Raw genomic sequence first — 20,508 nt, 5'->3', positions numbered from 1 at the left:
AAGTGTTTTGATAATAAAACTTGGTATAGATAAAATATTCTATTTCAATAAAGTAACAGATACCAAACAACAGCTACATTCAATTTACGCTTTTTTTCTCGAAAACATTGTACAATTTATACACTTTTTCTGGTCCACAAAATTTGCTAAAGCCAACACGCCATTAAGGACTTCTTGGCAACAGTCTTGGATCTCTTCTTTTGGTAGGAGAAATTTGAACTCCTTACTTCGCAGTTCGACGAGATAAGAGAACGGTATGTGCGCGGTGCCATAGCTCCAATCAACACTAGTTCCAGCAGCCAAGTACATGAGATCTTTGAAATTTCCAACTTTATACATACGACCGTTTGTTTCATACATTGCCTACAATAAAAATATAAATTAGCTTTTGGATACTAAAAATTGGCTCTCAGCATTGTCAGATGCTGAATCATCATTTATTTATTTACACTTCGTTGCAGTGATTCAGAAATACAGTACAAATAAAATGATTAAATAAAAAGGAGGTCACCAACCTGTGAGAAAAGAATATTAAATTAGGTAAGGTGAGCCCAAGTACAAAACAACATAAGGTATCAAATTACTTAGACAAAAATAATGGAACAAAACAAACCAATTAAAACATTTAAATAGTGCAAGGGATCTTCACTTTCAGGTAACATATATTGATTCATATGTTCGAACATCCATCTGGATGTGCGTATGGAAGATTTCCGCACAATGAGATGACAATAGGAAAATTTGAATATAGAATTATTACAAATCATACCTTAGCCATCGCCGTGCCTCCCTCCAACAGCTTCACATAATCGGCACAAGGTTCATTGGTGAAACACCAAGGAAAGGAAATCAACTCGCTATACGCATGAAATGTGATGAATATCTTGAACGGAGTTGTCGAATATAGTATTAAATTCTGAAAACCAAAATAAGTGAGAGAAGAATTAGTACACGACATAAGTTAGATACTACCAATATTATCAAAAGAAATATAAATGCCATCTATTGCCAGATTAAAGATGATTTTGAATGACATTACCTTAACGGCAGCTGATTCAGGCTCGGAGAATGGCTCGATACCTCGGAAATTTTGGTGATACGGATCTCCTGAAGAGCATTCAGATCCACTACGCCCCCAATTATATCTAATCATAAGAGTGCATGTAATAACTACCAAATTTAGTAAAAGTCAGAAATTATTAAAAATATTTACGTAATTATTTAATTAATTATGTATTTTTTCGTGCCTCGTTTTTCTAGTTCATCCCACGAATCAATCGTATTAGATATAATGACCCAGTTTGTCAATGATATCAAATCTTACGCAAGTAAAATGTAAGTAAGTTAAATTCAAAAAGGTGAAAAAAATGCGATATCTGGAAATATTTTTTTCACTCATTATCGGAGAAACACTGTTTCTCACCCAAAATTCCTGTTCAAGTCTACTCCAACAATTGTGTTATCCACTCGAGCTCTATTCTTCCGCCACATCCTGTCGTGTAAGTGCGAGTGATAATAGCCGTCTGGATTCACGACAGGAACGATAAACCTTAAATAAACAACATTCATAATTATTTCAGTGCTTTTAATGAGGTAATAAATAAAATACAACTATCAAAACTAAGAAAAATCGTAATTTCAAGCGCTCACATTGTTAAATCTCAACTGGCTGCAATAAAATATGTCGTTGGATGTCTAAAACAGCCTTGCGATTCTGTAACTCACTTTTCGAACTCGCACAGCGGTTTTCGCAGCGGCGGTCGCGCTCAAATCAATCGTGAAGCAGTCATTTTACGATTTGGCATTCTGATAAACAATAAACTACAAGCTCCCTCCTTATCGCCTTAAGCGCCGCTGCGAAAACCGCTGTGCGAGTTCGAAAAGTGAGTTACAGAATCGCAAGGCTGAAATCAATTTCTTCGTAATAATATATATGACCTTACCAGTCTTTATTTGTTATACTCTTCGGTAGATTATTAAAGTTTTTTGCTATGTGATCCGCGATATAGGTCACAACAGACGTACTGATCCATTCCCGCGCATGTATCGTACCGTCCAACCACACACCGGTGTTGGTAGCGTCACTGTTTGAAATTTTTAACATCTATAAACAATTTAAAATCTTTTCTTTCATAATTTATTTAACGAATAATTTACGTGCAATACTAACTTTTATATCCCTCCCTTCAACAGAACGACCGATGCTAGTAACGGTGCAGGTAGATGGATATTGAACTTCCAAATTCTCCAAAAAATTATACACAACGTTAAGAGGATAATAATCTTTCCAGTCCAAAGTACGCCCTGAAATAGATTATTAAAAGGCTTGTTTCGGGGATAAATATATTGAGGCTCGATAAAACTAATGTTTTTATAAAATAAACGTTTTTTCATCATAATTAATGTATACCACACTATTTATTTGAAACTAGCTGCCTCCGCAAAGTGTACTTTGTCTTTTACTTCGCCTTCATATTTATTTGTTTACCTAGCTTACGATGGAATTATTTTATAATACATAAATAAAAATATAATTTACTCGAATTGGTCCAGCCATCTTCGAGTTTTGCGCTAGCTATTCATTTTTATTTTTAAAGATACTAGATAATTATTCCTAATACATTTTAAATAAGTTAAAAATATACTCAATCAATAATGCAAACATTTTTAGTTAATGCTTTAAATCAAAAGTCCCAGAGAAAATAGACATCATATCAATTTTCAAATCAAAGCACATCTATATACCACGGACCCATTAATTAATGACGACTCATTGGTCTAGTGGTTAGTACCCCTGACTGCGAATCCATGGGTCCCGGGTTCGATCCCCGGCTGAGACAAACATCGATGTGATGAGCATTTGGTGTTGTGCTTAAGTCTTGGGTGGTTTAATATGTATTTATATGTCTATCTATCTATAATATGTATGTATATCCGTTGCCTAGTACCCATAACACAAGCTTCACCAGCTTAGCATGGGACTAGGTCAATTGGTGTGAATTATCTTTAAAAAAAAATGACATGCCTATTATTTTCTTTCATAGAATATTTACCAAAAAGTAACAAAGTTTTCCTACTGCCACCCCTAACCTGAGCTAAGAAATTTTACCTACTTTGAAAAGGATTTTGAGGTGATTTCGATTGTCTTGATAACGACGTGTTATTTGGACTGTTCGGTCTAACAACTGTATCGGTCGAGGTAACATCGAATATTATATTTCTATCACGTAATAGTTTTTCCACTTGCATAACCCTATTTGCTTCGACCATGATGTCTAAAGCACTCTTTTTCTGCTTGCAAATAAAAATAGCTGCAAATATTTCATAGTTACTTATTAAATTAAAAACTAAATTAGTTACACTGGTTGAACTAAACTAAACGTTCGTATCTGTCAAATTGTCTTTACGTTGTGGTGCAGAGAGAACAGTGCTTTGTTGGAAAAGGCTTTTACGATACTGTCAATATGTATTAAAAAATAAATTATTTATTTTATTTATATATTATTTACTATTTTATATTAATTTTAAAAAAAATTGAGGTATTGCTGACTGCCATGTTCTTGTAGTTCCAGTTTTTGTAACAGACCATAGCTAGGACTATAAGTATGAGGTATGTACATGAGGATAGGAGAGTAGATTTTAATGAATTTACGAGAATCTAGAATCTTAGAGAGTATATACTAAACTAATTCATCTAATACAAGGAACATGTTAAGTTGCAACGAATAGTTTCTTATAAGAGTTTATTATACTTACAGCCTTTTGTATCTAGGCTCTTTAGGAATGTTCTTTGCCCTTCTTTTACACATTTTACATCCCATGTTTGGTACCGTCCACTTTTAAGTGCCACTTTGGCTGAATTTTACTAAAATTTTTAAAAATAACAAAATGTGATTCATCTAAATTTTGACATGGTTTGACGCAATCTTGACCGGAGAAAAATATCAAAATTGTCAAATACATTTTGTCTATGCTATAAGTAGAGTTCTTCGGTAAAAGAACCTCAAGTGCTGCGTATTAAAAATGGCACCATGAAGTTTTTTTATCTGCTCCGATGAACAACTTACTATTCAAAGCTTTTAGTCAGTCAAAAATCAAAACTCTGAAACGAAATATTCAGGTTTAATTATAGAATAAAGCTAGAATGTTTCTATTATACAGCTAAGCCCATCACATGCTGTTACACAATTAATTAGTGAAAATAAAGCAATACAGGGAGTATTGCTTTACTTTAAGCGTTAAGTAGTTGGAATTACTTTCTACATTCATATTCTTAATTCCGTAATTGAATTAAGAAATCACGGGACTGCATATATAAATGATATCTGACACATTCAGTAATAAACCAGAAAAAAATCAGATACGAATCGAAAGTAGTTCCAGACTTTTGAGGACAGCACTCTAGTACAATTTGTAGTTATTTTACTTAAAGACTCGCTGATATAAGAAATCAATACAATAAATAGGTATAATGTGTAATAAAGTATATGATCTGTACACACCTTTCCAGATGCCTAAGTTCGCGATGCAGTCGCTTAATGAAATACATTATCATTTATTCTCGATTCGATTACGACTCTAGAAGAGTCGTGTTTGCATAGTAGTTTTTTTATTTTTATAGTTAGTGGAAATAATATTGAAATAAATTGCTTAAAATGTTATTGTCAACATTAATTTATGCTATTGTTGTAACAGTTACCTGCTTTAATAATTGTAACTGTCATGAAAGATGTTTAATATTTATTTATCATCTCTTACACAGGAACGCTCAATTGTTTCCGAACGTTAGCCGCTGAATCATTTCATTTCTTAGCATTTAGATCGCATGTAATTTTTTTTATTAAGGTTAAATTAAATAATATTAGCAAGACAAAACCATGATTTCTGCATGGTTTACTGTTACAATTATGGCTCTGAGATAATACGTACATCAGCCTTGCGATTATGTAACTACAAGCTCTCTTCTTAGCGGAATGTCAAATCATAAAATGACTGCTTTACGACTGATTTGAGCGCGACCGCCGCTGTAAAAACCGCTGTGTGAGTTCGAAAAGTTAGTTACAGAATCGCTGGGCTGAGCAGACAAGTAGTCCCGATTAGTATTCAAATTGATTTAAACTATGGACTGGTGTGCAGACGTGAGTATGATTCATGAGGCATAATCGTCAAGACATAAATTCATATCGTAGGATCGAGTAATGTGAGAACCCGTAGTAAGCCGCGGCAGGCCGCTAACCAGACAGCGACCCCAAACATCACCCGCCACCCAAATGTCGCCTCGACGCTGTCTTACAGGCGTTTATCTTTTTAATTGCGTCTCCCCTTGCGACGCTTGTTACCCGCTTGTTGGATTTATCGGTACCTTTTATATATTTTACACTGTAAACAGTATGGAATCTATTTTGTAGGATTGTCGGCTAACCTACTCTAGCTAAATTGTATGTGTTCGTTTTTAAAAAAAAATGTCGTTACTTCTTTACAGATTTAATGAATAAAGTTCATTGTTCTGTTTTAAGTACACAAGCTGGTAGGTAATATTAAAAATTATTCTATTTTTAACTACAATAGTATACAATTCACAATGACGCATCTAAGTATAAGGTACTTAGATAAGTAATTAGTATTATGGAATATAAAATACTTTAAATAGTTTAAATTGTTGTCTTTGCAATAACCTTTGTATATTGCTATAAGCTTCTTCAAATAGACTAATTTTACTTTAAGTCCCTACATCCACGTTAAATTATGTTAGGTCTTTACTTAGCACGTTTTGCTTTGAAATTTTTACATAAAAAACAGCAAACACAACATTAACGTTTACTATGCAAATTAATGAAGTACACAAAAGTCTAATTTACGTTCCTAGTAACCTTAGTACAACCATCGAGGTTTTGGTATGCTTGATTAAACGGGTGGCCAGTAATTCGCCTCTATTCCTTTGATATAGAGTTCAAATTTAAACGGTGTAGAAAAATAAATTGCTGGGATCGGCAATTAGTCGCTAAATGTAGGTATACCATTGTGGGAGATGGGGGGTCTCCCTGCTTTGTTTTTCATTAGAAGCTGCTTACGGCCCTGTGTCACCCGCTGGCTTAGTATTTAATACGAAAAACTATTTGCTCGCCTATTCTAAGAGATTTATTAATAAAGTTTTCGTTTTATCTCATTGTTCTCAAGTTGGAATACAAAGTTCGCGTCGACTAAAAATTTGAAGATACAATTTCAAAGACGCTTCTTGCCAAGTTCTGGCTTGTTAACTAATGAAGTCCCAAGAAGGTTTCGCTTTTGTTCTATTTTGTCTACGTATTTGATTTTTTACGACATTTGACATTTTCTCTGACACGGCCACAACACAATAAACACAAAAATAGTTTAAATAAAAGATGTAGGCAACAAAAATGGATATCATTAACAATAGTTTATCCTTTACTAGACTCCTAAAATGACAAAACAGAACACAATATAAACCATAAAAATGCAGAGCAATTCCGATATATATCACTTCGATACGCCAACAAAACCGCGCTTTTCAAAACGACAATTCTCAAAATACTATTTTCTGAATGATTCTGAATCCGATTTATACGCAAGCGATGTAAGTGAAGAAAGCTTTGATGATACAGAGCCACCAAATAAACCACATAAGAAAGAACTTCATAATCGATCGATCCATGAAAAGTTGTCGAAACCAGTTTTAAAATCGGATGACATAATTACAAAACATGGTAAGTATGACTTTTACACTTGCTTATTGGGTATGTTTGTTTGGCTAGTGGTCCCTGAGGTCGTAGGTTCGATCCCCAGCTGTGCTTTCTTTCTTTCTATATCAGCATTATCTAATAATCAAATTCACATCATTCCGATAATAACTATGTACACACTTTATATTTTTATCAAGGTCATTAAAAACTTAATGTCGTATACGTTTTTAGAATCAAACGAAAAGCCCATACAGCGTATGGACTGGGAGAACTACCATCGTCTAAATGTGATACATAATTTTATGGATGAATTGGAATGTACTTACCCATCTATATGCACAGTGGGACTCATAGGAGCCTCTCTCGAAGGAAGAGATTTAAAGGTATATATAGGGTGTCTCAGTAAGAGTGCACTTTTTCATTTTTAAATAAAGACAAGTATTTTATGACAGAGTTCTGATATTTTTATTGTATTGTAAAGAAGACATGTTCCAATTAAGTATGGAATAAAATATCCGGCAAATGACCTCCACGGCTCTGATGACAGGCCATTACACTTTTCATGAAATTTTCCATGATTTTTGCACAGAGATGTGGCTGTATCTCACCGATGACGCGTTGGATTTCCGATTGGAGCTCAGGAATGGTTTCGGGTTTATTCGCAAATAACTCGAGATTTCACAAAACCCCAAAGAAAAAATCGCAGGGCGTTAAATTGCACGATCTTGGTGGCTAGTTGACATCAGAATTTCGTGAGATAATGTGTTCTGTTCATCGGAGAAAAAGACTTTTTTCGAAAAATTGGCATCGACTTCCCTTTGCTACATTACTTATTGAGAAAATTGCCGGTGCTTTCCTTGGTCTGCTGGTTTGAGCTCCTGAGTTAACTGAATCTTGTACGCATGAAGGTGGAGGTCTTTAGTCAAAATTTGCTGCGTCGAATTGATGTTTTCGGGTGTTCGGCGACACTCTCGTTTACAGCAGCAATGTTTTCAAGGGACCGACCGGTACGTTGACGCAAAGGATCCTTATAATCCATAATTTACCCAGTTTCTTCAAATTTTTTGGCCACTCTTCGATTGGTTGACTCATTAGGTGGACTTTCTCGGCTGAAAATTTGGTGAAGTTTGCGAGCGTTTTCAGCGTTACTTTTGTAATGAGTTTTCACAATTATAACGAGTTGTTCTTTCAAAAAGTGCCCCATTTTTAATAATCGGAACAAACAGAGGTGACACCTGTCAAATTTCAGAGTTGCCACTTGCAGGAAAACAAATATATTACAATTTTAAAAAGTGCACTCTTACTGAGACACCCTATATAAAATTTTAACAAACGACATTCTAGTGGTTACACGAATTCTGAAGTCGTGGGATCAAATCCTGGCCCTGCCAATAGATTATAAATGTGCACAATGAGCATTTGCCCGTACGGTAATTCAAAAGGGAAATAATATACTAACGACATGTTGTAGACCAGACAACGTTTGACCTTTGACCTTACGAGTGACCTTTTAGGTCCGAGAGGTTGGCCTCCGGAGAGCATTTGGTTTTTTCTAACAAGCCAATAGGCTGATTCTTCTGTGCTTGAGTCTAAGGCGCTAAGGTCAAAGGAATACCATGTTCCTCACGATATTTATCAGACGAGCGAGTGTTAAATTCGCACATAAACAGAAGGTTCATTGGTGCGGGGATCGAATCTACGATCTCAAAAATGAGAGTCGCACGCAATAGCCACTAGGCCATCACTGCTCCATATTTAAATCTTGGCTGTTGATAAATTTCGTGAAGAAACCAAAAACATTGGTTAATTTTTTTATTTTTAGATCCTTAAGATATCGAACAGTGTTGCTAGTAATGCTGCAGTATGGATGGATGCTGGAATACATGCCAGGGAGTGGGTAGCACCCGCAGTAAACACATACATCGCTAATCATATCGCAGAAAACTTTAATACATTGCCAGAATATCTTACCAATAAGGACTGGTTAGTTTTTGTTATAGGATAAACAACAAATAGAAATATCGCAACAACCAGCTAATTATCACGGGTGTACAATAATTTATTTTCCATTTAAAATTGTCCCTACGTTTTGGGCTTTATAGCGTTATGGGCATAACGGGTGGATAGTCAACATAGTTATAATTTGGTAGAATAAGTAATTTAGTATATTTAATTAAATTGCATAATTCAATTGAATTCTTCTAATCTAATTTATTGTTTTTGTTAAAATGTTATACCTCACGGACTGAAACTCGTTGTTTTTGGTGATTATTTGGGGTATTTTTTTTTTATAAAAAACACATTAACCTACCTAGTTAGTTTTGAAATATAAGAAATACCTAGTTAGTTTTTGTTATATACAAAGCAAAATGATCCAAGATGTGAAAAAATTAAACAATGGAAGGTGTCATTTTTGTTGTTACTACTTGCCCCAGCAGATGTTACAACTAGCCCCGACCACGGGGTAAGTTGCAACACTTCCCTTTTTTCAAAAAAATAATAATTGTGAGATATTTGCCTGTAGATTTGATAATATTTCGATTAGACTTCATAGATAAATAGTTGGAGTATCGATCAAAGTTTATTTAGTAGTAATTTAGCCAATACACTTCATGATATTCAATTATTTGCTAAAATTCTAACAACTAGCCCCACGCTCCCCCATTAAAAGGTTTATTTAACCAACACAAAGTAACTTAATATAAGTAAGTATATTCGCTTTTAATAAATAGACTTCAATATCGGAAGTATAAGCTATGATTTACAGCATAATAAGCGAAGTTTAAAAAATTATATGACCATAATTTTTGTTAATAAATATGTCGATTTCAAAATGTAAAAAAAATATGTAAGAATCTCGGTTTAATTTATTATATTATTTTTCAGGTACTTTCTTCCAGTGGTCAATCCTGATGGTTATGAATATTCGCACACAGTTAATCGGATGTGGAGAAAAAATAGAGCCTGGCATGGGGGTCAATGCTTGGGTGTCGATTTGAACAGAAACTTTAGGTATGTATTCATTTGTTTGAGCTGGTAACATTACATATACATTACACATTTCCTTATGATTATAAATTGATTTCGGTGTATGAATTTCTGTTTAAGTTACGGCTGGGGTGGTAGCGGTTCTTCGGATAATCCAAAACATGCTTTTTATCGCGGACCAGAGCCTTTCTCGGAGCCAGAGTCATCAGCTATGAGGGTACATTATATTCATAAAAAAATTCTACTTTTGGGCAAATTAATTTTGAACGATACAAGAAATTTAATAGTATTAGGTGCCTATAGATTTGGCTACGTCACCCAAGGTAAATTTTGTATAAATCGTACACTATCAATGTCAACTTAACTTTTCTTACCAGCACTTCTATCTCTATAATTTATTTGCGTAACAGTGTAATATTAAATTTGCTATAAAAAATATGACATTTTTGAATCAATTTTTTTTGTAACTGAGTCGTATACTTGTGCCGTATGTTGCGCCGTTAAACACTCGTTTAAAACTCATTACATAATCGCTAAACTGTACATTGTAATAAAGTAGGGTAGGTAAATGTATCATTTGGCTGTAATGTGATGTTGATACCAAAATCGTGTCATCGGTACCGGACGCCGAGATTAAACTGCAAACAGGATTTAGTCGTAAATCAATTTCACTGCATTGGTTTTATATCAGTCTGTTGCATTTAATTAATGTACTAGGTACGCGTTTAATGTACGCGTTTTATTATTTTCAATCCGTTAATTCGGAAAATATACTAAGCTAATTGAGTAATCAGTAATCTTAGTAAAACGACTCTATGGTTTGTTTGAGCCCCGCTGATAAAAAAAAGACGTATAATTATGAAAAATGCCAGTTTTGTTAAAGTGCATGACAAACACTGAAGGTTTATCACCTTTTTGGTTATAAAGAATCATGAAACAGACGCGTTGAGAGGTTACGGGATAAATAATACTAATTTACTCTAGGTATGTTTGAAATATGCTATGAATATCGAGATTTAAATATCGGATAAATGCCAGAAACAAAATATTCCTTCATATTCAAACATTCCATCATAGAAACAAAACACATTTGTTTAAAATTTACGTCGTAATTTTATATTTTCAGGATTTTCTGTCGAAAAGTGGTATTTCTTTCAAAGTCTACATAACATTACATAGTTATGGACAAATTATTCTGTTCCCTTTTGCGTTTAGAGATGAGCTGTGCCCGGACTATGTTAAATTACTTGAGGGGGCTGCTGTAATGTCTAAGGTAAAAATTACGAATTGAAATTCGGTCTTTAAAACTGCTTTTAAACAAGAGTTTATTTTAGTCTTTTCGCTTAGATTTTTGATGTCGAGGCAAATTTTGATATCGTGGGTGCGTAATCCCGTTAGATATGCTTTTACGCCCGAACCCAATAATTAATCCACAATCTCAGATTTTTTTCAAAGACCGTGAGTCGTGACAGTCGATTTATCTCCTATCTGCATCCCAATAACATAATAACGAAGACAATCCATTTTTGGCGACGGATAAAATGCTCTTTGTCTAAAATGCTCTTTGTTGTTCCATTTTACCTTTATATTTGATAATCAATGTAAACCAAATAAAGTAAATAAAACCGTACAAATAACATTAAAATATACATGTGTATTTTTAAAACATAACAAACAGTTTGTTAATTATTTAAAAAACTGGTGTAAGTTAAAATCTGTTAAAATAATTAACTGTTGAAATCGAGCTTTCGTCAACTGTCATTTTCATACAAAGGTCTATCCACAGACACCGATGCGACCTCCCATGGATAGCTTGTATCGACAGATGGCTATTACAATCCGTCGATTGGTTATTGGTACACTTGTTACAATATTTGGATTAAGATTACTACCTCAGATATTGGATTATGGGTTGAGATGGGTTCGGGCGTTAGAGACTAATTTGTTCTTTTTCATTTCAAAATTAGTTTCGTTTGAGTTTGCTATCTTATTTACCAATCTGTCAATTCATTTATCAATCTTATCACTGTTACATTCGATTGCCCTTATATATTTGGCCTATAATTTACACAGACGATTTACGAAACCAATGGGAACACCTACAAAGTAGGTATATCAAGGGATGTTATGTATGGGGCGGCTGGTACTAGTAATGATTGGAGCTACGGAGCAGCTGGAATCCCTTACTGCTATCTCATTGAGCTGCGAAGCAAGAAACATAAGTTCAAACTACCCAAAGAAGAGATACAGGAGACGGGAAATGAAATACTGAATTCTGTGATGGCGTTGATGGAGTTTATTGATGAGAAGGAACGGGTGAAGGATCGACAGGACATAAACAGGACATAAACGTTGTCATAAATTAAAGTAAGTTTCTATGATTTGATGGTTTTAGTATAGACAATTTAATACCAAAATACACATAACAAGTAGTCGCCACGAACGATGTTGTTTCTTAAAGATCTTAATTATCTTATTCAAAACTAGCTGGCCTGGCGAACATCGTACCGCCTAGCAGTCGATTCTTTTTTTTTGAAGTGAAACTTCTTTATCGGGGTTGGAAAAAAATTTTGTGTAACATTTTTTCGTTACGCGTCACATGTTTCGGTTACGCGTCACATTCGACCGTTACGCGCGTCTTTTTCTTGTCCCTACCAGGGTTGATTCAAAGAGATTCTAAACCATTAATAACAAAAATGTATAATAACAATGATACTAAAAATTCTATTACAATTTATGAAATTCTGTAATAATCTACGGGTAATGAGGTAAAATGAAATAATTGTATTATTTGTATTCAAGTCTGTGATATTAAAAGCCTTTTGTTAAACTTTATCTAATTTAACTTTATTTAACCAATTTTTTGTAAAGTTAGTTGCATATAGATAATAGAAGAAGTTTCACTTCTAACGTGTGTACACTAGTACACGCACATTTTTTTTTAATACTTATTCTGCTATTTGTGACACCGGTCTAGCTTGTAAGATAAAAAAAAGAAAGTTGGTAATACAACAAATACATTATGTCAAAAAATAAAAATTTACCTTCCCGGAACCCCTCCACTAACACTTGAACTTTATGATATGGTATTAAAGTTCAAATAGCCTTTAAATATTATTACGAATATTTTGTATGGGAATATAGAAAAGCGTTGTTTTTAGACGTTTTCACTCAATTTTTTTTATTTTCTCTCCGTAAGAACCATCCTCGTACTTCAAGGAATATTATAAAAAAAGAATCAGACAAATCGGTCAAGCCGTTTTCATGTTATGTCGTGACAACGGAAAACGGGTTTCATTTTTATATAATATATATAGATATACATAAGCATATTATGGGAATACGGGAGACATACTTAGCGCTAATAACCGATTATGAAGTTTAGAATCCACCCGCTTCAATTATTATTGACGAGAAAATCATATCAGTCATCCATTAATAGAAAAATAAATCAGTGGCGCTACAACCCCTTTAGATCTTGGCCTCAGATTTTTGAATCTGTTTCATGATCATTTTTAAATCTAATAGGCAAGTAGGTGATCAGCCTCCAGTGCCTGACACATGCGTCGACTTTTTGGGTCTAAGACATCGGTTTCCTCACGATGTTTTCCTTCACCGTTCGAGCAAATGTTAAATGCGTACATAGAGAGAAAGTCCATTGGTGCACAGCCGGGGATCGAACCTACGACCTCAGTGATGAGAGTCGCACGCTGAAGCCACGAAGCCAACACTGCTCTCATCCATTAATATAATTGAGGTTATAAAGATTTTTTAATTAACTACTTGAATGACAAAACCGACCAACGCAACTGACATTGCTAACTCGAATTGCAAATTTAAAAAAAAGGTTTTAATAAGTTATGAAGAATAAACTAAACCTGTCATCGTCAAATTGCAGTCAGAACAAACAACAAATCATTTTCAAAATTGCAAGTATATTAAAAACTTCATAAAAATACTATTAAACACGACAGTTTCAACAAAAATCACAGTGGCACTACTCAACTCCAAGACCCAAGTCTGGGAAATAAGATTTACGAATGAGGGACAGAGATTGTTTATGAAAACATTAGACACAGCAGGAGGTAGGCGTACAATATAATTCAAGAGTCAGACCAGACGAGATGGTTCTTTAAAAATAAAAATGTGCGTGTACTAGTGTACACACGTTAGAAGTGAAACTTCTTTATGACCTTATTTTTCGAAAAATTATCTATATGCAACTAACTTTACAGAAATTGGTTAAATAAAGTTAAATTAGATAAAGTTTAACAAAAGGCTTTTAATATCACAGACTTGAATACAAATAATACAATTATTTCATTTTACCTTATTACCACTAAGATTATTACAGAATTTCATAAATTGTAATATAATTTTTAGTATCATTGTTATAGTTATTATAAATTTTTGTTATTAATGGTTTAGAATCTCTTCGAATCAACCGTGGTAGGGACGAGAAAAAGACGCGCGTAACGGTCAAATGTGACGCGTAACCGTAACATGTGACGCGTAACCGAAACATGTGACGCGTAACCGAAAAATGTTACACTAAATTTTTTTCCAACCCCGATAAAGAAGTTTCACTTCAAAATATTTATATAATTAAAAATGACTTTAGAAATGTTTCTCATAATACTCGTTCGGAAAGCCTCGCTTTTAGCGTCATAAGAACTGAAATTTCAAAAACATATTTAATCTCTCTCTGCACGTTTTTTCTGAAATAAACATTATTATTATCGGGTACAAGTAGTGTTACTATTTTAGCAATTAACATTTGGAAAGAAGAGCATAGCACTATGGATGTGATGGTGGAACGGCCTAGAGCGGCTCAAGTCGCGGGCATGTTGCATGAAAGGGAGATTCCATATGCAATCGCTGTAGGAGATGTGAATTTACTATTGGAAAGAGAGCAGGGAACTGTTCTGAATAAATTAAGACGCCAGTCTAGTGCAAGTGTGTATACTTTCTCTTCATTTTTACACGCTTTATATTAGCTTCACCTGTATGTATGTAACTGACTACTTCGGACCTGATTTTGACCCACTTTTAACGGACAGATTTAATTCAAACTTTGCGCACCCGTCAAAGATCGATGACAATGCAATAATCCGAAAATAAAAATGAAAAAAATAAAAAAAATTAACTAAAAAATAAATAATAAATAATAGTTAAAAAAAACTAAAAACACGCTTTTAAAGCACATCAAACTAAAAAGTGAAAAATAATTCCTAATTTAGGCTGAAAATGGTAATGAAAAAAAAATACTGGTATTATTGTGAAAAAGCGTGGGTTGCTCGATAGACGAAAAATATGGCACAGAGCTATTATTAAACTATTATTTTTCATTGTTATTTTTTCATTTAACTTACAAAAACTATACACAATATTCTTAACCTACACAGTCATAATATTAATTAGAAATTGATAGAAAACTAAAATAACTTTGTAAAGTTTGGTCTCTGTGTGTGATCTTTAATGCTGGCAGCATTACAGGTCGGTACTCGCTCTAGCTCTGAGTTAAAGGTATCTCTTATTAGCGCCTGTGGACTTGAAAACCATACTAACCATACTCCCAAATGGAAGAAAAAATGTTATAAAAATCCATAAGCCTAATAATAGTTATTGAATATTTTGTATGGATTATCAGTTAATCAGCTCGAACTAATGATTTTTTTAGTGTGGGGGCATTTAATACGTCTTATGATATATATATAGTATGATAAACGCCGTTGCACGCCGTCCGTACCTATCATCGAGTACACACATTAGATGAATTTTTTTTAATTTCTTCTGCCCTGCAAGGAAATCGGTATCTCTTAAATTCAAAGCAAATAAAGTTCTTATGATAAAAAATAGTAGTCCCTGAAACATTTACAATATTGTCATTATTATTATTTTAATAAGTTAAAACTATTTATTGATGATCAGATAAATAAAGACGCGGCGCGACTATTGGGTCGGGAAAGTTTTTTTAGATTAAAATTCAATTTAATTGCAATGAACCCATTTCATTCCTTCCAAAATTGATTTGCTTTAAATTTTACTATATTATTCTTGCCCGTGTTTAAAGGTGTGAAAGTATTTATTTCGGACAATTTATATGGTTGTAAAATTTTAGTATTTAAGGGCTATTCTGACGAAATTAAATTAACATTGTACCAAGTCATTCTCTTTCTCAAAATACAAATAAGAAAAAATATTATTAAATTGAAAGTTTTCTTATCAGTAAACAGTGCATTACATTGTGTTATTTATTATTTCATAATCATTAAGATTACTACTAAGTGAGCCTTTTTATTTTTATTACTTGCATGACTAGTTTAATTTTGTTTTATAAATTACTTTAATTATCAAGCCTCTCTAGTAAAGAACCTTTTTTAATGATACGGGCTTAATTGCTTGAGTTACTAAGGCTTAAGGCTAATTATTTAGATTTTCACTAGTAAAAATTACTTATCAAGTAATCAAAACCACAATATCTTTTTCGATTATATGTAATACTAACTGACCTGGCAAACGTCGTTTTGCCATGTATATCATTTATAATAAAAAATAGGGGTTGATCGTAAAGGGGTGAAAATTACGGGTTGTATGTATTTTTGTATGCTGTATCATAAAAAATAATTTAAAAAATTTAGGTATCTAAAAATATTTTTTTTTAAAATTAGGGGTGGACTACCCTTAACATTTAGGGGGATGAAAAATAAATGTTGTCTGATTCTCAGACATACCCAATACGCACACAAAATTTCATGAGTATCGGTCCAGCCGTTTCGGAGGAGTTGAACTACAAACACCGCGACACGAGAATTTTATATATGTATTAGATTACAATTTTAAAGTATGCCCGACGAGCGTATTAAAAAGGGATGCAGAATGTTTATATAGCAAAAAACTTTACAATATATTATAACGTAGAATCTAATTTTACCAATTTATTAGATAATGAACAAGATAATTACTTTGCAAGCTTTAATTACTTTAAGTGCACAAAATAAACTAATGACGAAAGGAAATACAATAATTTAAATATCTATCGAACTAATGAATGATTATAATTAGGTAATATTTTTGTCATTTAACATATAAATATTACGATTTAGCGGATATTAATGTAGTTGCACTGTTACTCTTGAAGCATAAACATAGTTAGTTATAATATTGTGAAAATATAACAGATCGTAAAATGGATTGGCATACATTCCACCGATTAGATGTTATCTACGAGTTTATGGAAAATTTGGCCAAGGAATACCCTTATTTGTGCACCGTGATGATCATTGGAAAATCAGTTGAAGGAAGGGATTTGAAGGTAACGTTTTAACAGCTCAATAGAAGACTGACCACCTTGAACCATGTAGCTATTGGCGATTGGTGTATTCCTTGTTGATCAACCGCAATCGAACGACTTGACGTTTCGGTATTTGAATCTACATTTCAACCTCCCTGATTTGCCTTTAAAACAAAAAACCACATGAGTGCACACTTATTATAATAATATTTTAAATATTGTATTTAATAAGCAAAGCAGCAAACATTCTGTTTCCATACTAATTAATTTTTATTTTTAATATTTCACAGTTACTGAAGATATCGAATGGAGACTCCTCAAATCCAGGTGTATGGCTGGATGGTTCAATACATCCTCGCGAATGGATCAGTGCAGCTGTCGTGACATACATCGCTAATCAGCTGGTTCGCAACTTCCAAATTCAGTCTGAGAGCGTTAGGAATAAAGACTGGTAAGATCAAATTAACACTTACTGTTAAAGGAAAGTGTTTAAAGAAGCCTGCTTGTTTAATACCACATGTACACCTTTATTACCCTTACAATTGCTACTGCTCCTACATATATATTTCCCTAAATATAAGTATTTAACAAGAACTTATATTTGCGTTGTTAGTGACAGTTCACTCTTCTATTTACACACTTTGTCTACTTCCCTGTCCTACGCTATATGTAAATTTACGACTATAAATTGTGTTAAGCGTGGTGTAGTGTATCTTTCAGTGAAAGCATTAGAAAGGAATAATCATAAACGTTGGTGGCGATACACAAATTTTAAACTTTATAGGACATTGGGCAACAATTGTTACGCATTTGGTACCTTTAATGCGTTTAGTTCCAAGGTTCCAGATGGTAGGGAATGCTGATTGTTTAACGGCAATTATCTATAAAGGAATTAAATGAACGATTTATTATATTGTCATATGTACATTTGAAGTTGTATTATACTTTTTTCAATTATGCTACGTAATTCATAAATATTAGAGTGTGAGTCATTCTTATAGTCGCTGTTCGGAAAAGTGGACAGTCAATCCACAAATATCCAAAGCCCCCGGAAATAATAGCAATAACAGTATGTTTGTCTACTACAGAGGATAGTGATTTTAAAAACGAAGTGTGTGATTTCTAGTTTGAAAAGGATAGATTGAGTTTACATTTTGTTCGAAGCCACTTCACGAAGTTGAGAGAGTTTTACCTAAAACGAGTTTGATATAGAACAAGTCACGCCATGCTTTTTTATTTTCAGGTATATTCTTCCAGTGATGAATCCAGATGGCTACGAATACACACACACAAACGACCGCATGTGGAGAAAAAATAGAGCTCGGTATGGTGAATGTGTTGGTGTCGATCTTAATCGAAACTTTAGGTATGCGTTTTTATTATAATATACAGATAAGTGTTCCTCCTTGGGGACGTAGATTCGATCCCCGGCTGTGCACCAATGGACTTTCTTTTTATGTGCGCATTTAACATTCGCTCGAACGTTGAAGGAAAACATCGTGAGGAAACCGGCTTACCTTAGACCCAAAAAGTCGACGGCGTGTGTCAGGCACAGGAGGCTAACTAATCTAATAGGCTACTTGCTTAGATTGACAAATGATCATGACAGCTACAGAAATCTGAGGCCCAGACCTAAAAAGGTTGTAGCGCTACTGATTTATTGATTTTATTATAATACAACAACAAAACACGGTACACGATTCATTGATTTTATTCATTTCAACTAGGAAACTAAAAAAAATTGCTTTAATCTATGTGTGTCGTAATGTCCAGAAATGTGATATTATATAGTGAAATTTCATTATTAAATTCCTATGAAAATACCAGTTACATTATTATCGATAGGCACATTGATGATTGTGTTAAGTTATTTAATCATTATTTCCCTGAAGTGCCTACGAAATATTAAATAATTTGTAATAAGAATTATATACAAAATCCGGCGCGGAAAATATTTTCTATTCAATATATTAATATGTATTTGTTCAAATATTGAGTAAAAAATCTAATAGGCAATGCCTTAGTAGATAATATATATCCCGTATCGTCTAATTTTACCGACATACATAACATAATAGTTGTATGTGTGTATAACAAAACTATGTATCTTTTACAGTTATGGTTGGGGCGAAAAAGGTGAGGAGGGATCTTCAGATGACCCCGGAAATATCTTCTTTCGAGGGTCAAAGGCGTTTTCTGAACCGGAAACCAGTGCTGTAAAGGTACCCTTATTATTCGATCATCTAATGAAGACTTTAAATTACATGAAATATTACCTAAATATTATAAAGAATTTTGTACTTTCATAGTAACAACTTTATTTTAGGATTTTTATGCTAATTAAAAAGCTATCGCTGATCGCGTGATCTGCTGAATACATATATTTATAATGTCGCGTGTAAGACCTTCATACTTAAGTCCAGTAATCTCTTTCTTTTTGATGTTGTAATAGACAAGTTAACTTTTGTAATTGTTGTTTCTTCGGGGTGTATAAATCCATCACAGGTGCTAATTCGTGTCTATGGAACTAGTCCCAATACTACAAAATTTTGTCTTATATTAAAATTGTTTGTACTTTTAGCGGCTGATAGTGGAATCTCCGACCACCTTCAAGGTGTTCCTCTCATTCCATAGCTATGGAGAAGTCATAATTTTCCCCTGGGGCTATATTGGTGATCCTTGCCCAGACTATATTGAGCTTCTCGAAGGAGGGACCGCAATGGCTAAGGTAATGATTAAGATAGTTAAGTGATTTTAATTAGATATTAGATGATTAAAAATTATGTAGATTTTTAATTGAGAGTAGCGTTAATTTGGGTTGTACGAGAGAAAATATTTCGATTTATACTCAAAACTAAGACTAAAAAAGTATCGGTTACGATCCTTTACATAGAATAAAAATCAACGTTTTATTATAAGTCGACAATGTTTAAAAATACTGCTGTTTAGAAACCAAAATATATAAAATTTTGTTGGTAATGATTTTTTGTTACTAGGTGTAATTCAATACATTCTAGAAAAGTATTCGATGTCAAACCATTGCTATTTCATATAGTTATAAAACACGAATTCACCTTAAAATAGGACATACTACTAATTGATTTACTTCGCTTCTTTCAGGCTATTTTCGAAACCAGTGGCCACACCTACAAAGTAGGAAGTACAAAGGACCTAATGTACTATGCAGCTGGCACCAGCATTGACTGGAGCTATGGAGTAGCCAACATACCATACTCATATATGGTGGAACTAAGAGGGAAACAATACAGATTCTTATTACCGAGAGAAGAAATTATACCCACAGCCCGAGAAGCGATGAGCGGCGTATTACAACTCATGGATTTTGTCGATAAAAGGAGTAAAAGTGTACAATCTTGCGTTTATTCTGTATAACGCATCGCTGTGATATTTAAATAAATATTAATCTAATCTTAATAAAAAAAAATCTGTAATTTACCGATCGTATAGTCGTAGTCGATGTATACAAACGTTGTAACTCTATACAAAACTCGTGTCCTCCTTTTT

At 33.5% G+C, this 20,508-nt stretch overlaps 2 protein-coding genes across 7 annotated transcripts; one reads left to right on the top strand and one right to left on the bottom strand.

Moving 5' to 3' along the window:
* Positions 1-26: 26 nt before the first annotated feature.
* LOC125063783 (carboxypeptidase B-like) lies at positions 27-3,923 on the bottom strand. The gene is made up of 8 exons (XM_047670413.1): positions 3,757-3,923; positions 3,114-3,311; positions 2,171-2,304; positions 1,944-2,104; positions 1,424-1,549; positions 1,040-1,145; positions 770-916; positions 27-363 (listed from the first exon to the last, which is right to left on the bottom strand). Exons 2-8 carry the CDS (start codon positions 3,268-3,270, stop codon positions 85-87), a joined length of 1,110 nt encoding a protein of 369 aa, XP_047526369.1. The 5' UTR covers positions 3,271-3,311; positions 3,757-3,923; the 3' UTR covers positions 27-84.
* Positions 3,924-6,336: 2,413 nt separating this feature from the next.
* LOC125063781 (carboxypeptidase B-like) lies at positions 6,337-20,413 on the top strand. 6 transcript variants are annotated; one of them, XR_007119566.1, is made up of 9 exons: positions 6,337-6,725; positions 6,933-7,084; positions 8,524-8,684; positions 9,588-9,713; positions 9,810-9,906; positions 10,816-10,962; positions 11,763-12,056; positions 13,588-13,774; positions 14,457-14,585. XR_007119566.1 is itself a non-coding variant. In XM_047670406.1 (8 exons), exons 1-7 carry the CDS (start codon positions 6,476-6,478, stop codon positions 12,036-12,038), a joined length of 1,209 nt encoding a protein of 402 aa, XP_047526362.1. In that variant the 5' UTR covers positions 6,337-6,475; the 3' UTR covers positions 12,039-12,056; positions 16,871-16,993. The 6 variants fall into 6 exon arrangements, 5 of the variants coding, with proteins under 5 accessions (XP_047526362.1, XP_047526361.1, XP_047526365.1 ...); XM_047670406.1 differs by lacking the exons at positions 13,588-13,774; positions 14,457-14,585 and adding an exon at positions 16,871-16,993; XM_047670405.1 differs by lacking the exon at positions 13,588-13,774 and having other exon boundaries at positions 14,457-14,596.
* The last annotated feature ends 95 nt before the right edge of the window (positions 20,414-20,508 follow it).

The sequence above is a fragment of the Pieris napi genome, chromosome 3 (assembly GCF_905475465.1).
Source record: "Pieris napi chromosome 3, ilPieNapi1.2, whole genome shotgun sequence".
Lineage (NCBI taxonomy): Eukaryota > Metazoa > Arthropoda > Insecta > Lepidoptera > Pieridae > Pieris > Pieris napi.
Note: the sequence above shows the minus strand (reverse complement) of the source record. Positions and strands in the feature narration are given on the sequence as shown.

Coding starts and splice junctions, on each gene's coding strand:
- LOC125063783 (XM_047670413.1), bottom strand. CDS start 3,270: ATGGTCGAAGCAAATAGGGTTATGCAAGTGGAAAAACTATTACGTGAT. Junction 917..1,039: donor CTGAATCAGCTGCCGTTAAG/GTAATGTCATTC, acceptor TTTGGTTTTCAG/AATTTAATACTATATTCGAC. Junction 364..769: donor GAGGCACGGCGATGGCTAAG/GTATGATTTGTA, acceptor TTTTTATTGTAG/GCAATGTATGAAACAAACGG.
- LOC125063781 (XM_047670406.1), top strand. CDS start 6,476: ATGCAGAGCAATTCCGATATATATCACTTCGATACGCCAACAAAACCG. Junction 9,907..10,815: donor CAGAGTCATCAGCTATGAGG/GTACATTATATT, acceptor TTATATTTTCAG/GATTTTCTGTCGAAAAGTGG. Junction 10,963..11,762: donor GGGCTGCTGTAATGTCTAAG/GTAAAAATTACG, acceptor TAATTTACACAG/ACGATTTACGAAACCAATGG.